The sequence below is a fragment of the Phaseolus vulgaris genome, chromosome 5, assembly GCF_000499845.2.
Source record: "Phaseolus vulgaris cultivar G19833 chromosome 5, P. vulgaris v2.0, whole genome shotgun sequence".
NCBI lineage: Eukaryota > Viridiplantae > Streptophyta > Magnoliopsida > Fabales > Fabaceae > Phaseolus > Phaseolus vulgaris.
The window spans coordinates 21625995-21644915 of record NC_023755.2 but is presented as its reverse complement, the minus strand read 5'-3'; the positions used below and the strand labels follow the sequence as shown (position 1 = coordinate 21644915).

The following is an 18921-nucleotide window of genomic DNA, read 5'->3' as shown; positions in this document are numbered from 1 at the left end:
AAATTTATTTTTCTTTAACATTTTTTATATTTTTATTTAAAGAAAAATTATTATATTATTTTATAGAAAAATTAATTGAAAATATTGAATATAATAGTAAAAAATACTATCAAATCTTTATTTTTTGATTTCACAAAATAAGATGAAAATAATAGTAAAAAATACTAGAAAATATTTATTTTTAGATTTTAGATTTTAGATTTTAAAAAAAATATTTATAATTTAAGTTTTAAATTATGAAAGTATTAAGTTATTTTAAAATACTTTGAGAGTTTATCTATGAAAATTTATGATATTTATTTTAACCAAGATGTCATAAAAAAAACATGATTTTGCATCTCAAAATAGATTGCACGCTCTTATAAATACACCCCCCTTTCTTCCTATTTCTCCCACACCCACCCACCCACCACCTCCACCACCCAAAGCATTAGTCACGCGCCGCCGCATTTATTTCCCCGGAGACCCATCCTTTGCATGGCAGTGAGCTTTCTGGCGCGCGATGTATCGGACCTCTGCCTTGGGAAGCCGCCGCTGAGGTCGCTGTCCACCGCCGCCACCGTCGCCGACGCCTTGGCCGCGCTGAAAAACACTGACGAGAGTTTCATCAGCGTGTGGCTCTGCTGTGAGCACGAGAAGGAGCAGGAACTGTGCAGATGTGTAGGGAAAGTGTGCATGGTTGATGTTATCTGCTACCTTAGCAAAGAGGACAATCTCTTGTCTCCTTCTTCTGCTCTGAACCAACCCATTTCTGTGATTCTCCCTAAGGATTGCTCCCTCGTTGTGCATCTCCAACCTTCTTCTAGGTGCTTCCCTTTTTCCCTATCCATTTTCAACATGAATATGGAGACACTAAGTTACTATTATTCCTTCAATCAATTTTATTATTGGAGGATTTTTTAAGTAAACTACTCTAAAATCCGAAGAGTTTTTAAGAGATTTTGCTAAATTGTGTTTTTTTTTTTTATGTTTATAACGACCTCTCTTCCAGCTAATGTTTGTTGCACAATTAGGGGTTCATATAATCTATAAGGGGGTGTTAATGTAGTATATTTCAAACAGTGGAAGGATTTGGGGTTAGTTGAAAAATGGGGGCTTTCAGCAATCTACGAAACTTCAAGATACCAGTGTGATTTACTACATTTTTTTAGGTTTTAAATTACTACACTTTTACTACCTTTTTACTTTGATATTGTCGGAAATGTACTAAATAATTTTCTGCTGTTGTCACAATTATGATCCTGAATGATCACTTCAAAATGTTATGGTACAATTTGCAGTATTAAGCTAATTTTTGAAATCATATTTTTATTATAAAATAGAGGTTTGAAAGAATAAATGGCGTGATTGTGATTAATAAAAGGATGTAAGTTTTCTTATATAAGGGAAAATAGTATTTGATGAATAAAATGTGAGGATAATTCCTTTAGCGTGTTGGATTGTGTAAGTCAAGGTCAGAGTGCAAGGTGTTTGGATGATTTTATCATGTAAACTTAATCTGATTCGGATACCGGTTATTTTAAAAAATCTAGATTTGGAATCTGGACTAATTTCGAGAGATTAGTAGAGGTAAGAAGAAAACTTTGACAAACCAAAACAAATCAATAAGGCAAGGTTGAGTGATTCTTTTTATTTCTAATTGTAGCCTGATTTTTTTATTATAGCCTCTTTTGAATTTGTTGAATCTGTTTTTTTTTTTGGATGGAGTTAAACTTTTGTTTCTTCCTGGTGTTTTAGTGTGTAGTGCAGATGAAGAGCTAGGTGAATTAACCATTCTTGATCTTTGTTGTTTGGATTTTTCAGCTTGTTGGAAGCTATTGATCTTATACTCCAAGGGGCACAGAATCTTGTGGTGCCAATATTGCCAACTAAGAGGAGTGGAGTTTCAAGAAGGAAACAGCATCTGAAGGCATCATCAACTGTTATTAACAGCCACAACGGTGGTGAATTCTGCTGGTTGACTCAAGAGGATGTGATTCGATTCCTTCTTGGTTCCATTGGGGTCTTCACTCCACTTCCTGCACTGTCTCTTGACTCTCTTGGGATCATCAGCTCTGATGTGCTTGCCATTGACTACTTCTCCCCTGCATCTTCAGCAGTGGGAGCTATCTCAAAGTCCCTCGCCCAACAAACTTCTGTTGCCATTGTGGACAGTGACGGAACTTTCATTGGGGAGATATCACCCTTCACCCTTGCTTGTTGTGATGAGACGGTTGCGGCCGCCATTGCCACATTGTCTGCAGGGGACTTGATGGCCTACATTGATTGCGGAGGCCCTCCTGAGGATCTTGTGAGAGTGGTAAAGGCTAGGTTGAAGGAGAAGAGTTTGGAGAAAATGCTGCAAGAGTACACAGTTTTGTCATCTTGTGAGAGTTTACACTCTGCATTTTCCTCTTCCTCTGATGAGGAGTCACCAACAAGAACAATGACTAGGTCTGGGAGGTACTCAAGGTCATCTAGCTATTCAGCCAGGATGGTGAGGAAAGCGGAGGCTATAGTTTGTCATCCCAAGAGCTCGCTTATCGCTGTAATGATCCAGGCCATTGCTCATAGAGTGAACTACTTGTGGGTTATTGAGGATGATTGTAGCTTAGTCGGCATTGTTACTTTTTCTGACATGTTGAAAGTGTTCAGAGAACATTTAGAGACCATGTAGATTGCTAGGATTCTGTGGTGAGGTTTTGGCTTTGGATGTTGGTGAGAAGCATGAAACCAAGGTCAATGAACATGGCCCTTCTGTTGTTTTGAGTATTGCAATGTGGCCCGGGAGGTTTGGATTTTGTTGTGGTTTTTTTCAGTGTGCTTCCCCTTCTAATAAAACTCCCTTCAACGCAATTCTTTGTAGAGGACCAGTTTTTCCTGCCTTAGTTTGCCTGAGAGTACCTACTTAAAATGTACCCTTCTTTAATGGAACACTTTCTTTTGCAACGACATTTGTGTATCAATTTGCTTTAGATTTTGTGTTTTAAAAGGTTTCCTTTCATCAGTTTATTAGGTAACTACAACTTCTCTTAACAATGAAGTTTTCTGATAATGCATATATATCGTCTGCGTTTTAAGGTTCCTACTGTCACAAGAGATGAATGACACCCACAATTTCTTTTAAGGTACATTATGCAAAGTGAGAAAATCACCTTCAAGTCAAATAATTCTAAATTTGAATACATTTTGAAATTGACTGAAACTATTGAAGAACCAAGTTTATAGTAGAGGTGGTGGCCCTATCACAGATTATTAGTCTCTGTGCTCTTAAGAATTTGTTGACTATTACAGATATGGACAGTTGGACACCATCGGAATATGATATGAGTGAAGTACTTTGTTATAGTGTATGGCTAGGGGAAATTTGAAATCATTGCATCATTTAGTGACAACGATGTGGTTGTTCACAGAAAACACAGCACACATTTTCTTGTACCACTTTAGTTTTAGAAAATACAAGATGGGCAGAGATATTTATTTTTACTATAATACTTTTGAAGATATTAGACAGTTTTTTACATTATATGAAGCAAGAGTGTTGATATGTCGGACACGTGTCTGACACACCCCTTGCACATGTATGTATATCTGGTATGGGATCTTATCTTCTTTGTTTTATCAACTCTGCCAGTGGGGTTATACAAGATAACAACACTTCATTTTTAAGAATACAAGACAATTAGTGCCGGCTTCTTTTAACATTCAAGTTGTTCTTTTAGACTTTACATATAAGTATTATAAAATTAACTAATTTATTATAGTACATGATAATATATTTTTAAATGATAAAATAAGAACATATTCTAATTACATGCAATAGAATTTAGTGAGACTAATTGAAAAAATCTAGATAAAATTTCAATTATAATTTTCATTCACTCAGGTTAATGCCAGACTAGATTGATTTATTGTCTAATAAATCGGAAATTTTAATAACTTCCTGAAAAATTTATACGAGCATCTACAATCTTCTTTTATAACAATTTATGTATGCTTAAAAGGTTTAAATTTTACCTTCTATGGATGAACTCTCGATCCATATATATTTAATTAATCTGGATTTTAATTAATTCTTCATTAAAAATTAATTATGCACCGTGTAAAATATATATACTTTTTCGTTTATTAAAATAATGGTTTCGAATGCAAAATTAAAATAAACAAAAAGGAATTAAAAACTCATTAACCTTGAAGAATTTTAAAATACTAAAACCTCACCAAGTAATTTTTGTCCCGGTACTAATACTCAACTAGTCTAAATGCAACAATACATCTAATAGTTTGTTTGTCCATTCAAGAATTACAAACACAAATCATTATTTCATTAATAATATGAAAGCCAGCAAAATAGAAATTGAGTTCCAGAATTGCATAGCAAAACAAAATCCACCCTTAAGGGTGAAGAAAAATGAAGATAATGTTGTGTCATTTATTATTGTTTTAAAAAACTATAACATAATACAATATAGAACAGTAAGCTATAACATAATACAATATAGAACAGTAAGCTATAACATAATACAATATAGAACAGTAAGCTATAACATAATACAATATAGAACAGTAAGCTATAACAGTAGTGATGAATATAACACTAGGGGAGTCAGGTATCTGATGTATCAGACCCACACATAGAAAGAGGTGATTGCTTTTGGAGCCTCACATGCTTTCTTTCTACATCTTCAGATGCCTCTATTGAAAATTTGAGTTGGCTCAAGGCAGCTTCTTAATGTGTCGTGACCAAGTTGTGCTCTTTCATTATCTCCAAAGCCAAATATCTTTCCCCTGCTAGTGATCACCACAGTGTGGAACAAGCCAGTGCTAATTTGAGAAACATGGTGAGATTTCAAGGTATCTAAGATTCGAGGTTTCAATACTTTATCTAATACCCTTCTGTCCAGGAATCCGAGGCTGCCAAATCCCATGGAGCCAAAGCCATAGACTAAACCAGAATCAATTAGCACAAATGTTTTCCTCTTCCTTGCACAGACCTACAAGTAACAAATAAACATAAGCCCTTACACTATGAATATGATAGGACTATGCATGCAGTGTCAAGTCTCATCACAACTAAGACTTCATCTAGAAAGGCAAATTGCAAATGTGGTAAACCATTGATCTCTCAACAAAGATTGACCTAGAATATGGGAAAATAAATAATAATACCTGAACAGCCAGTTGATTCTTAAGACTAGTTAACATCTCTGGAGTTGTCTTCTCAATCTCATCGCCATGGCCTAAAGCACCACAGTATCCCTTGCCCCATGTATATACCTGGACCATTAATAACAAAATCCTAGTAATTCTCACAAGCTCTTAAATAATGAAAACCAAGAATAACAAATAAAACTTGGAAATATATCTTGCCCAATGAAACTCACAAATCCATTTGAGTCAAGGGCCACTGCATGCTCATCCCCAGCAGATACACGGACAATATGAATACCTTTCCGTCTGAATTTCTGTACAGCACGTGGCTGAAACTCATTGTGTTGCTCACCATGGCCAAGACAGAAATTTGCACCTGACCCAAAGGAGTACACTGTTCCATTTTCTGTTACGGATAAGATATAGCTTGGTCCTGCAGCAATCTGAACAACAGATCCAAGAACTTCAATCATTTTGGGGGTTGGCCTGTCCTGAGTGTCACCATGACCAAGTTGGCCATGTGTGTTGGTTCCACATGTATAAACATGACCTTGTCTGGTGAGGAAAACTGTGAAGTTAAGCCCCGCCGCAACCTAAGACATTCAGGCACTTCTCAATATCTTTTAATGGGGACCTTACAAAAATAAACATCATGGAGAAATAATAAAATTGAGAACTAAAGAGTTAGTAGTAAATGGACATCAAATGAATGGCTAGAAAACAGCACACCATAGCAAACTGGTGGAACATCTTATGTGCCTACCAGCATGAACAGTTGTCGAGACTCAATATAGGATTTACAGATGTCCAACTTGAAACAACACACAATGTCTCAAATATATGAAAAAACACTTATATGAAAGAAATAAGAACCACAGCAAACTAACTTGGTTTGAAACTAAAATTACAAAATACTTTACTTCAGATTTCACAGAAAAACTGGATTGCACGTCTTGAATTAACTTTAAACTCAGCCAACAACTATTTAATCCATGAGATTAGTAATAAACAATAGGATACCGACATTATTTTCAACTTAGCCAACAACTATCATCTCTAAATAATTCGATGATGATTTGCAAACCTGTTTGCAAGGAATCCCCTTAAGGGATTCAACAAGACGAGGCCTGGAAATTGGTCGGCTAGTATCTCTGTGTCCACAGCAAGAAGCTGAATTATCTCCACATGTGAATACCTGCATCAGTCAAAGTTGAAATTGTTTGTTTATGATAAAAACACTTATTAATCATTATGCAGTCTCATACCATTAGTTTCAATCCCAGGAAAAGAAAGCAACAATGGATCTCAATTATCAAAACGGAGCATACACACAAATTCTTTAGACTTAGCCTTGTATTTAGAGCTGCTAAGAATTATAAGAATTTTGTAGCTAAGTTTTACTATTTAAGGCACACCGTTACACAAACACTAATGAGTGCAAGTATAGCATACATCATTTCCTAATATTTGCATTATCTCCCCAGTAACTGAAGACCAGATGAAGAAAACTTCATAATTGACGGATATATGTTTAAATACAAAAGTTTACTATGATGTAGCTCTGAGTAAGAAATATTAGAAATAGTTAAACTACCTGTTATTACCTTTCTTTTAAAAAAATTCATAACATTACAAAAGTCTAATCTATTCCAGTTACAGGAATAAAATCAATTCCAGTTGTCCCAGGTAGTCAGATCCAAAACCAGACAAAAATAATGATAGGCAAGGAATAATTTTGGGCCATGCGACCAGGTATCCGCCATCTCTCATACCAGCAGATGAAAGGGCGGAGCAAGAAGGGGTTATGCTAGGGGTGTGGTAGACCTTACCACCCACGACATCTCTTCTTCTCTAGGTAGCACTTTTGGTTTACCTCTTTGCAAGACACCGTTGAACCAGCCACCACCACGCATGCTCTATTTTCATTTCTCCTCTTCTTTGGCTTCTTCATCCTCTGTTTTTCTGAATTTTCTTTTTTCTATTTTCAACCAAGCCCGGATTATAAGTGTACTGTTTCTATACTTTTTACCGATTATATATATATATATATATATATATACTGTATTTTGTATTTCTTTATTTATTATATTATAAACGGTATTTTATGTTGTTTCTATATGTTTTTTATCATACTTTTTGTAGGATTATATGTACTTTATACACAAACACAGACTACAGAAAGGTGATTTTATAATGTATCAATTAATTTGTTTTGTTCTAGAGATGAATACTGCTACTAATCCAGCAATAAAACAAGAGGATAAAATTAGATCTCTATGGAAATATTTTTTAAAAGTAAGAAAGGTTCCTAGCAGTGGAAATTTCCAAATTAAGTGCAATTTATGTGAACTTGCATACAATGGATCTTATACTAGAATTCTCAACAACTAGAGTTAGAGTTTGTTCAAAAGTCTTAACAACTAGACTTCTTTTATTTAAGAAGTTGGACAACAAAGTATAATGGAAAATTGAGAGGTCAAAGAAAAAATGTGTCTCTTTGCCCCGTCTCTAACTAAGACAAAGTCATAAACATTGGATCTAATCCAAAAAAGTAACATCTTTGGAAGCTACTTTGCACAAGGCCCAAATACTCTTGATTGTGAAATTGCAAGGATGTTTTACTCTTCAAAACTACCATTTCATCTAGCATAGGATCCTTAGTTTACAATAGCATTTTTTTGAGGCCTCCACTATTTCTAATCTTAGTGGGTATGTATATTGAGCTTGCAATAAAAGTTGAGAACTACCTTGCTTTTGAAGGAAAGAAACCATGTAGAGAACTGTTGGAGATCCCACATCGACTAGAGATTAGAGCCTTTCATTGTATATAAGTGGGTGCAAACCTCAACCCTATGAGCCGGTTTTATGGGGGTTGAGTTAGGCTTAAAGTCCACTTCTTAACATGGTATCAGAGCCATTTCGAGCCTATCCTAGCGAGTGTTTGTGTTGGGCTTATCAGGCCACCCGCTATCGGGCCGCTATCGGACCACCCATAATATATAGTCCCACGCACGAGTTGGCAGTCTCGGCGTGAGGGGGGTGTGTTGGAGATCCCACATCGACTAGAGATTAGAGCCTTTCATTGTATATAAGTGGGTGCAAACCTCAACCCTATGAGCCGGTTTTATGGGGTTGAGTTAGGCTTAAAGTCCACTTCTTAACAAGAACCTTTTGCAAATAGTAAAATATCATGGAGTGGGAAGGGAGTGACATAGGTAGCAATGGGCGGAGTGATCTTCAAAAAAGACCTTTGATAAATTCAATGGTTGTCACTATGAGTAGACTAAGTTTTTAAGCGCATTAAATTGCTCTAGTGAGATAAAAAAAAACAAAGACTTCATTGCTAAGCACATGAGAAATGTAAATATAGAGGTTGGAGCAACAAATGTGACGCAAACTGTAACTGACGATGCAGTTATTTGTGACGCAACAAGTTTGCTAAAAAAGGCTTGTGTTGTATTGAAAAAATAGTGTTGCATGCCAACAATGTTCTTGGATCACACAAATTGCAGATGTTGTGACTTATATCGGAAACTTCATCGTGGGGGCATTTCATGAGATTGCCAATGTTGAACACTGCAACTCATTGAAGTTGGTTTCTGTTGTTCCAACAAAATTTGTGTCAACCATAGTAATACAAAAGAGGTTTAGAAGCTTGAACAAAGGATTCCAAAGGATGGTTATTAGTGATGGATGTTGAGACCCTGGACAATCTGTCTAGACGGTTTGTTAAGCCCTTAGACGGTGTGTTGAGGCACTTGACGGTCTCTGACCCACTAGACGGTTTGATAACCAGAAAATCATGTGGAATTTATGTTTTTATGTTTGATGATAACAAAAACTAACTAAATTGTTTACTTGTATTCTGATTGTTCTAACAATGTTTTGTACAAATGCAGTTTTCAGTAGACCTTCTAAGCGTCTACAACATGCATTCATGATAAAAGTCTGATAAGACTAGTTGATTAAATAATCTAACAGAGGTTAGTGAAAGTTGTGGGCATCTACAGTTTTATTCATGTTAGACAGTCTAATGAATGTATTAAACATGTAATAGGTTTGTTTAAAACAATTAATTATGAAAAATGAAATCTTCTAAATGCATATATCTGCTAAAAGCACGTTCAGTCAAATAGAGATTATACCTAAAAATAAAAAAGATTTTATCTGCAAGTTTAGTGGAACAAAAAGATATTAACGTGAGTGGAAAGAAATAGATGAAATATATTTCTGAGATATCTTACAAATGTGATTACAGTCTCTATTTATAGACTGTTTTACAACCTAATTAAAGAAAGAAATAATAGGCAATGAAAGCCAGAAATAATGAGTGTTTAAAGCTGTACAAATCAAATAAAATCAAATCACTAACAAATCTGTCCTAATAAATATAAAATGGAATCTGCACTTAATTATAACATAATTCTCCTGATTATGCAACACTCCCCCTCAAGTTGGTGAATGTATATCTATCATTCCCAACTTGCAAGTAAGATCTTCGAATTGTTTTGTGGAAAGTCCCTTAGTAAACATATCTGCCAATTGGAGTCTTGAAGGGATGTACTCAGTGGCTATAAGACCATCATCCAACTTCTCTTTAATAAAGTGTCGGTCTATCTCTACGTGCTTTGTTCGATCATGTTGAACCGGATTGTGTGCAATACTGATAGCGGACTTATTATCACATGCCAAACCCATAGGAGCTTCATATTTTATTTTTAGGTCATCAAGTATGATCTTCATCCATAAGAGTTCACACACCCCTTGAGCCATGGCTCTAAATTCTGCCTCTGCACTTGATCTTGCAACTACATTTTGCTTCTTGCTCCTCCATGTCACCAGATTTCTACCCAAGATCATGCAGTAGCCTGTGGTGGATCTCCTATCAACAATCGATCCTGCATAGTCAGCATCAGTATATACTTTCAAGGATAAGTTTTCCCCCTTTTTGAATAGCAATCCTTTTCCTGGAGAGGCTTTTAAGTACTGAATAATTTTATCTACTGCCTGCAAGTGTCTTTCTCTTGGATCATGCATAAATTGACTAACCACACTAACTGCATAGGCTATATCTGGCCTAGTGTGTGAAAGATAAATGAGTTTTCCCACAAGTCTTTGATATTGTGTCTTCTCCACTTTTGGGTTTTCCTCATCATTCCCAATCCTATGATTTTGCTCTATTGGCACTCCAGTGGGCTTACAACCCAACTTACCAATCTCTTTGAGAAGATCAAGGATGTATTTCCTTTGAGAAATAAAGATGCCCTGTCTCGAGTAAGCAACCTCTATCCCAAGGAAGTACTTCAGCTTCCCAAGATCCTTCATTTCAAATTGAGCAGCTAGTCTCTCCCTCAAATTTTGTTTTTCAATCTCATCATCACCTGTAATAATCATATCATCTACATAGACCAAAAGTAGAGTGAGCTTACCATTCTGAGAATGTTTTATAAACAGAGTATGGTCACCTTGGCTTTGTCGGTACCCCAAAGATACCATAGCTTGAGTAAACCTTCCAAACCAAGCACGAGGTGATTGTTTAAGACCATATAGGGCCTTCTTAAGTCTGCACACCTTATTCCCTTCATTAACAATACCATAACCAGGTGGAATCTCCATGTATACTTCTTCCTCCAAGCTTCCATGCAAGAAGGCATTTTTAACATCAAATTGGTGCATTGCCCAACCAAAGTGTGCTGCCAGGGAGAGAATAATCCTGACGGTATTCATTTTTGCCACTGGAGCAAAAGTCTCCTCATAATCGATCCCATAGGTTTGAGTGTACCCTTTTGCAACCAACCTTGCTTTATACCGATCCAGTGTGCCATCAGACTTATACTTAACTGTGTATATCCACCTACAACCCACTGCTTTCTTATCTTTTGGTCTCTCTACAATCTCCCAAGTCTCATTCCTTTCTAACGCGCTCATTTCTTCATTCATGGCTCGAATCCAGTTCTCATCTTTTAAGGCTTCTTGTACCGATGAAGGGATTTTGATAGAATCAATAGCTGAAAGAAAACTCTGGTGCTGCATAGAAAGTTTTTTTGTAGACACAAATTGGGATATAGGATATTTGGCACAAGATCTTTTTTCTTTTCTCAAGGCAATAGGTAAATCATTTAGGTTAGGTTCAAAAGCAGTATTTAAGGTGTCCTCAAGAGTCTCACTGGTATGAGTTCTTACCTCCGGTTCAGACAATTGAAGTTGCTGTTCGACCAGGACGGGTTCTTGTTGCCTTCGCTGATATTGTTTTCCAAAATATTTGTCTTCATTATTCTTCTCTGGTAATGATGTTGGTGCAGGGTCTTTGTCATCCTCCCTAAGAACGAAATCCTGCAACAAAGGAAAAGGTGGCAACTCAAGGTCCTCAGCTTCTTAAATACTCTCCCCCTGAAGCTGAGAACTAGGAAAGAAAGACTCTGTTTCATGGAAGGTGACATCTTTGGAAATATACACTTTACGACTTTGAGGATGATAACATTTGTACCCCTTTTTGTTGGGGGCATAACCGATGAAGACACATTTGATGGCACGAGGATCTAACTTACCCCGATAAGGACTATGAACATGGACAAAAGCAGGACAACCAAAGACACGATTCTGAAGACTATTCAACATGGGAATAGAAGGATAGAATGTGGTCATAACCTGAATAGGAGTAACACCCTCTAAAACCCGAGAGGGTAATCTATTAATCAAATAAGTGGCAGTCAGGACTGCTTCCCCCCAGTAAGATCTAGAAACAGATGTTTGGAAAAGTAAAGCTCGAGTAACCTCAAGGAGATGACGATTTTTCCTTTCAGCAACCCCATTTTGTTGAGGAGTGTCCACACAGGTTAATTCATGAACAACTCCATTTTCCTCAAGGAACTTGGAAAGGTTTTGGTTCACATATTCTCTTCCATTATCAGAACGCAATCTCTTAATTGGACTTTCAAATTGTGTTTGAATCATTCTGTAAAACTTTACAAACAAGTGAAAAACTTCAGACTTATCTTTCATGAGGAATATCCAAGTAACCCGAGTACAATCATCAATAAATGAAACAAACCATTTTGCACCCGAGATATTAGGAATAGGTGAAGGTCCCCATACATCTGAATGAATAAGATCAAAAGGTTTAGAACTTTTATTACCATTGGGAGGAAAAGTTGTCCGATGGTGTTTAGCAAACTGACAAACATCACAATGAAATGACTCAGCAGACACTTTTGTAAATAAAACAGGAAATAAGGACTTTAGGGTACTAAATGGAGGATGACCAAGACGTCTGTGTTGAAGCCATATCTGAGAGGATGACCAAGATTCACGACCTTGCTGAAAATTAGAAGTGTGTGCCTGTAGTCTAGCACCCTTTTTACTTTCTTCATGTTGTAAATAATATAACCTGCCCTGCTCTTTAGCAATTCCAATAGTCTTCCCCGTGGCAAGATCCTGAAAAACACAATGGGAAGGGAAAAATACCACTACACAATTTAAATCTTGGGTAATCTTTTGAATAGACAAGAGGTTATTGGATAGTTTGGGAACATGAAGCACATTTTTTAAAGGAAATGAAGGTTGAAGGTGAATGTTACCACAACCATTAATGGGGGTAGTGGAACCATTAGCAACAGTAATATATGGCTTACCGGATAAAGTAGTGTAGGATGAAAAAAAAGAGGAATGAGGTGTCATATGATCAGTAGCACCAGAATCTATAATCCAGATATTTTCAGTACTAGAAGCATTAAAGGATAAAAAACTAGAACTCTTACCACTCATAGTAAAGGAACAATAGCTAGATGGCTTACTAAGGGAGTCCATGAGAGTTCAAAACCAACTTTTTTCAGATTGGCAAAATTTGATCCTGTTCACGCACAAAAAAAAAAAATCCGTCGGAAAAATTTTCCGGTGGCGGTTTCCGGCGAGCAGTGGCAGTTTCGGCGAGCGACGGCAGTGGTGGTCGGTGGTGGTGGTCGGCGGTGGTCAATGGCGGTGGCAGTAACGGTCAATGGTGCAAGGTGGTGGTGGTGGTCAATGGAGAAAGGATAAGGAAAATAAAAAGTTGCAGCAATGAAGGCTGTCCAACAAAAAAAAAATAATTGCAGCAATGAAGGCTGTCCAAAAGAAAAATAATTGCAGCAATGAAGGCTGTCAAGAAAAATGATTACAGCAATGAAGGCTGTCAAGGAAAATGATTACAGCAATGAAGGCTAAAAAAAAAATTGCGGAAGCAGAGTCTCCTAGATCAGGAGCTCTGATACCAAGTGGAAAGAAATAGATGAAATATATTTCTGAGATATCTTACAAATGTGATTACAGTCTCTATTTATAGACTGTTTTACAACCTAATTAAAGAAAGAAATAATAGGCAATGAAAGCCAGAAATAATGAGTGTTTAAAGCTGTACAAATCAAATAAAATCAAATCACTAACAAATCTGTCCTAATAAATATAAAATGGAATCTGCACTTAACTATAACATAATTCTCCTGATTATGCAACAACGTGTTTTAGGAAACAAAGATATCTTTATTATCTCTTTTGGAATTATCTTGCTTAAACAGATGTTATTAGTTGTGATATATTGAGAATATCTCTAAATCATTTTTAACAAAAACAAATTGAAAATCTCAAATAATCTGATTTTAGCATCATGTAAATCTGGAATGAAAAGATTTTCTGATTATGTTTTGATTTGTTTTTACTAATCCATATTGCAAATACTTTCAAATTAGTTTCCTACACAAATTCGAAGAAAAATAAATTGAAAGATTGCAAATCCAAGATTTTTGTTTGTCTATCACCAAAAAGATGAAGATATGGAGATATTGCAAAATCCAAAGTTAACCAATTCAAGTATCAAAGGAAAGATTCAAAAAGCTAAATAAAGGGATTGAAGTTGAAGAACGCAAGTGTGGCAAGCCAAACAAATCAAGTTATTCAAATGATCTTGCTGAAAATACAACAAGAGTTATAGTGAGCATCTAATCAAGTAGTTAGAGTTTCTAGTCTTCAGGTTGTGTGTTAAACCTTTGTAATTCTTTGCATTGTGAAATTATACCCTTGTGAGGTTTCTCTGTGCTCTCTTTGGGAGTGTTCTTTATTTTTCTTGAATTTTAATCTCAAGGGGAGGTTAAGAAGGTGTAACCTAGAGAGGTGTGAATGCTCTTGTAACATGGAGGTGAGAATACTCGTTGTAACCAAGGGTGTTGGTTAGTGGAAGCTCTCAAGCAATTTGTTAAGGGGACTATATGTAGCCCAAGTTTGAGTGAACCAAAATAAATTATTGTGTGTTGATCTCTTGTTACTCTCTTTGTTGCTCATGTTTTATTATTTTTCTTGTTAGACGATACAGTTCTACAAAAACATTTTTACTAGACGATCTACTAGCCAGTTTTTTAATCCGCTGCAAAAAGAGTCTAAGGCCCCATTCAACCCCACCCCTACCCTGCCTTCTGGAGCCAACTGTTCCTACAATGGATGGTTTTCTTATAGGGAGGATGCTATTGAGAAGGAAAAATTTGCAGAAGAAACTTTGTTGGATGATATTTGGTGGGGCAAGATTGATTACATACTTTCATTGATCCTATTTATGATGTCCTTCCTTAGAAAGTCATATATGAATATGGCTTGTCTTCACTTAGTATGTGAAATGTTGGATTAAGTGATTCAAAAAGGGAGAAAGTCCATATACTAACATGAAAGAAAGAAAAAAGTTGAAGAATTTTCACTTTTATGAGGTAGTGCACTCAATATTAATTGACCTTTGAACTAAGAGTAGCACACATTGTTGTTGGAAATATTAAGAAGTGAGTTTAAAATTAACTTAACTTTACAAAACCAGCTTATAAAGTAAGGATTTTTCCCACTTATATATTGTAAATTGACCTTATTTCTAATCGACTTGAGATTTCCAACAAGAAACATTTTTTAGATGTTTCATTGTTGATCAATCCAAGGTGTGAGCTCATTGGATTCCATCGGCCAAGTATTGGTGCAATACTATGTTCTGTGCCTCCAAAAATTTCACTTTGTTTGATATTGTGTATGGGTGCCCACTTCCAATTCTTTCGCCCTATTTACCCAATGACACAAAAGTCTATTTACCCAATGACACAAAAGTCGAGAAAATGCTTTTTTGGAAATGGGTCAATGTTTGTGCCAATTGGAACCCAATTTAACACTCACTTAGACTCGTATGAAGAGCTTGAAAGATTCACATTGAAAGGAAGTCCCATTTGCTATTGGTGCTTGGATTTTCCTTAAATTACATCCTCATGCTCAGATATGTTGAAGCCCACATTAGCGCAAAACTAGCACCCCACTACTATGGTCCATTTCAGGTTGTTGAGTTCATTGGAGTAGTACCCTACAAACTTCAACTGCCAACTCTTCTTGCATCCCCCCGGTGTTTCACATTTCTTTACTAAAGTCAGCTACTGAAATTACCATGTTTTGCAAGAGCTGCCAAAGAACCTTGAGAGTGCTATTGCTAGTGCTTGGGAACCTCTCCACGTCTTGGCTTCCAAAGGTGACAATCAAGGGAAAGATTTTGTCTCAAATACTTGTCCAGTGGTGCGATATACCAATTGAAAAGGCTACATGGGAGGACACTTTTACCATGCAACCCCAGACTTGAGGACAAGTTCTCAAGTCTGCTGCTCAAGAAGGGAGTATCCATAGGCCCTCGGACAATAGAGAGGCCTAGTTAAATAGGTCCAAAGTGTGGAAATTTGCGAGGAGGAATAGGAAATCTATTGGAGGACAAAATATCTTTCTTAGTGAGGAGTTGAGCTCTGGGGTAGTGGAGGTTTCTCTACTGCATTTTTACATCAGTATCATCAATATAACGTATTATTCACCCATTCTCATTCACTTTACTGCTATATCGTGTGAATTTACTTTCTGGTTTGCATCAAAGCATTTAATAATTACTTCAAAAGGGAAGCTTGGAAGCAAGCTTGTTAAGTAATTAAAATTAAAGATTTCAATCAGTACATCTATTAAACCCAATTCATATACTGAACAAAAAATTCATCATGGCATTCTCATAGAAGGATATAGTTTGTTCCAGACCAATGACTTGCTCATGAGTCATGAGTCATATAGCTAACTGAATAAAGGTTAAGCAACCACTAACCTCTCCAGATTGCAAGACAAAAGCTGCATGATTAAAGGAGGCTGAAACATGAACCACACGTGCCAAAGGTGGGAAATTAATCCGGGTAAATGCTACACACTGTGTTATTTCAGACCCATGACCAAGTACTCCACATAAACAAGAACCACAGGAATAGACAGAAGCATTGCTGATCAACAAGGTGTGATACTTTCCAGTTGTTATTTGCATCTGCCAATAAAATGTTCTTCATCATTATTTACAACTCCACCAGTTTTCCTTCAAATGGACAGTAAGAAGACTATAAAAAGTAAAAAAAATAATGAGGTATCCAAATTATGATATTTGTTCTTTACAAATCATAATAATGTGTCGGTAAAATGTTTCCAGTTGTTCAAAATCATTATAATGTCTATCGATGGTATGAGATGTATTTTCATAACATTTAAAACTCTAACTCCATTCGTTTTTCTTTGTTTTAATAACATTTTTCTGCTTTATTCCATTTCATTACAAAAGTGACATTGAACAAAAAGGAGTGGGGAGCAAACCATGCAATGTCAACACTTACACTTCAAAAGCAAAAGGAAAATATCTCCACCCTTGAGAAACACCTTTCTTATTTTATCAAAAGAAAAAAGAAAAAAATAACACGTTGGGAACCTAATAATTCACGCAGGAAATACTTTTTTTCTTTTTCACCAAAAGCAGACAAAAGTAATTATTTGATATAATGAAATAGTACATTGCCTGATGATGTCTCGACCATCTGAGAGGATTGTTCCACAGACTGCAAGAACCTCAAAACTCGCTTCCAATTTCCTCCACATCTGTCATACAACTCCCTCTGAGAAATCAAACTCATCCCAGCATATGTAACATGGGAGGCACACAATTGAAATGCAGCAAAGTCAATCAAGGACTTAAATTTGAAAGGGTACAAGCCATGAATACCACCAAAAGTTTTGGAAGTCAATTCTAAGCAAACAAGGTCCATTGCACTGAGCCTACCCGAGCACAGAATATCTAAAACCAAATGTGATGGCAATTCCTCAATGGAAAAATGTCTACAACGGTCTCCCATTCTCAAAATTCGCTCTTTCTCTTTCTTACTCCTCACCAAAGAAACTAGATGTGATTCAGAGAACCGGCAGAAAGATTCACAGTGACAACAACCAGCAACTCCCCTCTGGATCACAGCATCAAATTTTGAGACGAAATCTCAGGCAATTGAAGCAGCATATGAAGAACACGTCAGAGGGGAGAAAAACATGGGAAATTGAGTAGGAGAAAGGAGGTCTAGAGAATGGATAAGCAGGTGATGATTGAAACAATGGTTGGAAATAAAACATCAGAAGAGAACTAGTCACACACCCCACAAAAATCACCGTGCAATATCGAAGATCAAATTGAACCCTCTTGACATGCAAATTTACATCCAACACAGAAAAAGACACACACACACCCACACACAATTGTGAAAAAATACGAGTGAACTTCTGCAACCAACCAAACACCAATTAGATCAAATTTAAATCAGCAAACACTGATCTAGTGGGCTGAGCACGTAACTGGTGAAAACAAATTGAGAAAGAAAAAGGTGGGTGTTTGAGATCAGAAGGGAAGAAGGTGGATTGAACCAAAGAGAAAAAGAAAGCAAGTGGTGAGGGCGTGCCCAGAAGAGAAAAAAGCTAAAGGAAGTAACTTTTTGAGAAAAATGGAAAGAGGAGCGTGTTTGGGAGGGAATAAGTAGTAGTGATTGATGGGTTTGGTGAAAACGAGAAAAAGGTTAGTTAGGGTTTCTCATATAGGGATTATTTTCGCTGCTAATTGTTTCCTAGTTGCTGGGCCTAAATAGCTTAGGCTTTCTCTGTGTTGAATGAATGTTTGGTTTAGTGAGTGGGAAATTTTGAAGAGAGAAGAGAGAAATTGAGCAATTTCATGGCAATTCTCTTCTTTTCATTTTTGTTATGAAAGCATGAAAATGAAAACTGAGGAAAAAAACAGGGTGTTGTTTTGGTGGTACCTGCTGCTTAGATTCCATCTATGTTTTGTCGTCCAGCTTCATTACGCGTGGCAGTTTTCTACTGTGACACGTCAGCAACTCTTGTGTTTCACAAGTTGGGTTACAAGAGTACTAGCAACCCATTAGTGGGTTTAAGTAATTTACAAACTTTGATGGAAAGAGAAATGAATAATCACTTTATTATCTTGTTAAATACTGCAACGATGATGTATAATAGTTTGTTAAGTATTGAACTTTTTCTTAAATTACTCTCTCAGTACAAAGTAAAATATATCAGTGGACTACAATTGATAGATATTCAATATTTTAGGACTATATTATGTTGGCAAATTCTTCTGCAACTTCAATATTTTCATTCCCTTATTTTTATTTTTATTTTTTAAGTCATAAAACTAATAAAAAAAAATCAATGAAATGTAGAAATGGACTATAAAATTGCTTACTAATGTCTAGTTAGAAAGTGATTCTTATTTAGTTTGTGTTGTGTTTACGGTTAAGATAAATGTTCATTGAATATTGTTTCGTAATGGAATACTTGTCTTAATTATTATGGAAAAACCAGGTTTAGGGTTACTCATATTTTTCGTGAAGGGAATGCGTGTGCAGATAAGTTGGCTAATTTAGGATTTATTTATAAAAAATCTTTTCATTGTTATAATAG

The 18921-nt window shown here is 36.1% G+C and overlaps 2 protein-coding genes across 2 annotated transcripts; one reads left to right on the top strand and one right to left on the bottom strand.

Moving 5' to 3' along the window:
* Positions 1-326: 326 nt before the first annotated feature.
* On the top strand, positions 327-2931 carry LOC137835292 (CBS domain-containing protein CBSX5-like). Its single transcript, XM_068643738.1, has 2 exons — positions 327-806; positions 1804-2931. Exons 1-2 carry the CDS (start codon positions 478-480, stop codon positions 2654-2656), a joined length of 1182 nt encoding a protein of 393 aa, XP_068499839.1. The 5' UTR covers positions 327-477; the 3' UTR covers positions 2657-2931.
* A 1351-nt stretch (positions 2932-4282) lies between these two features.
* On the bottom strand, positions 4283-18258 carry LOC137835291 (ultraviolet-B receptor UVR8). Its single transcript, XM_068643737.1, has 6 exons — positions 16980-18258; positions 16256-16465; positions 6215-6325; positions 5364-5723; positions 5149-5256; positions 4283-4973 (listed from the first exon to the last, which is right to left on the bottom strand). Exons 1-6 carry the CDS (start codon positions 17316-17318, stop codon positions 4665-4667), a joined length of 1437 nt encoding a protein of 478 aa, XP_068499838.1. The 5' UTR covers positions 17319-18258; the 3' UTR covers positions 4283-4664.
* Between the last annotated feature and the right edge of the window lie 663 nt (positions 18259-18921).

Coding starts and splice junctions, on each gene's coding strand:
- LOC137835291 (XM_068643737.1), bottom strand. CDS start 17,318: ATGGGAGACCGTTGTAGACATTTTTCCATTGAGGAATTGCCATCACAT. Junction 5,257..5,363: donor CCCTTGACTCAAATGGATTT/GTGAGTTTCATT, acceptor TTAATGGTCCAG/GTATATACATGGGGCAAGGG. Junction 4,974..5,148: donor AGAATCAACTGGCTGTTCAG/GTATTATTATTT, acceptor TGTTACTTGTAG/GTCTGTGCAAGGAAGAGGAA.
- LOC137835292 (XM_068643738.1), top strand. CDS start 478: ATGGCAGTGAGCTTTCTGGCGCGCGATGTATCGGACCTCTGCCTTGGG. Junction 807..1,803: donor CATCTCCAACCTTCTTCTAG/GTGCTTCCCTTT, acceptor TGGATTTTTCAG/CTTGTTGGAAGCTATTGATC.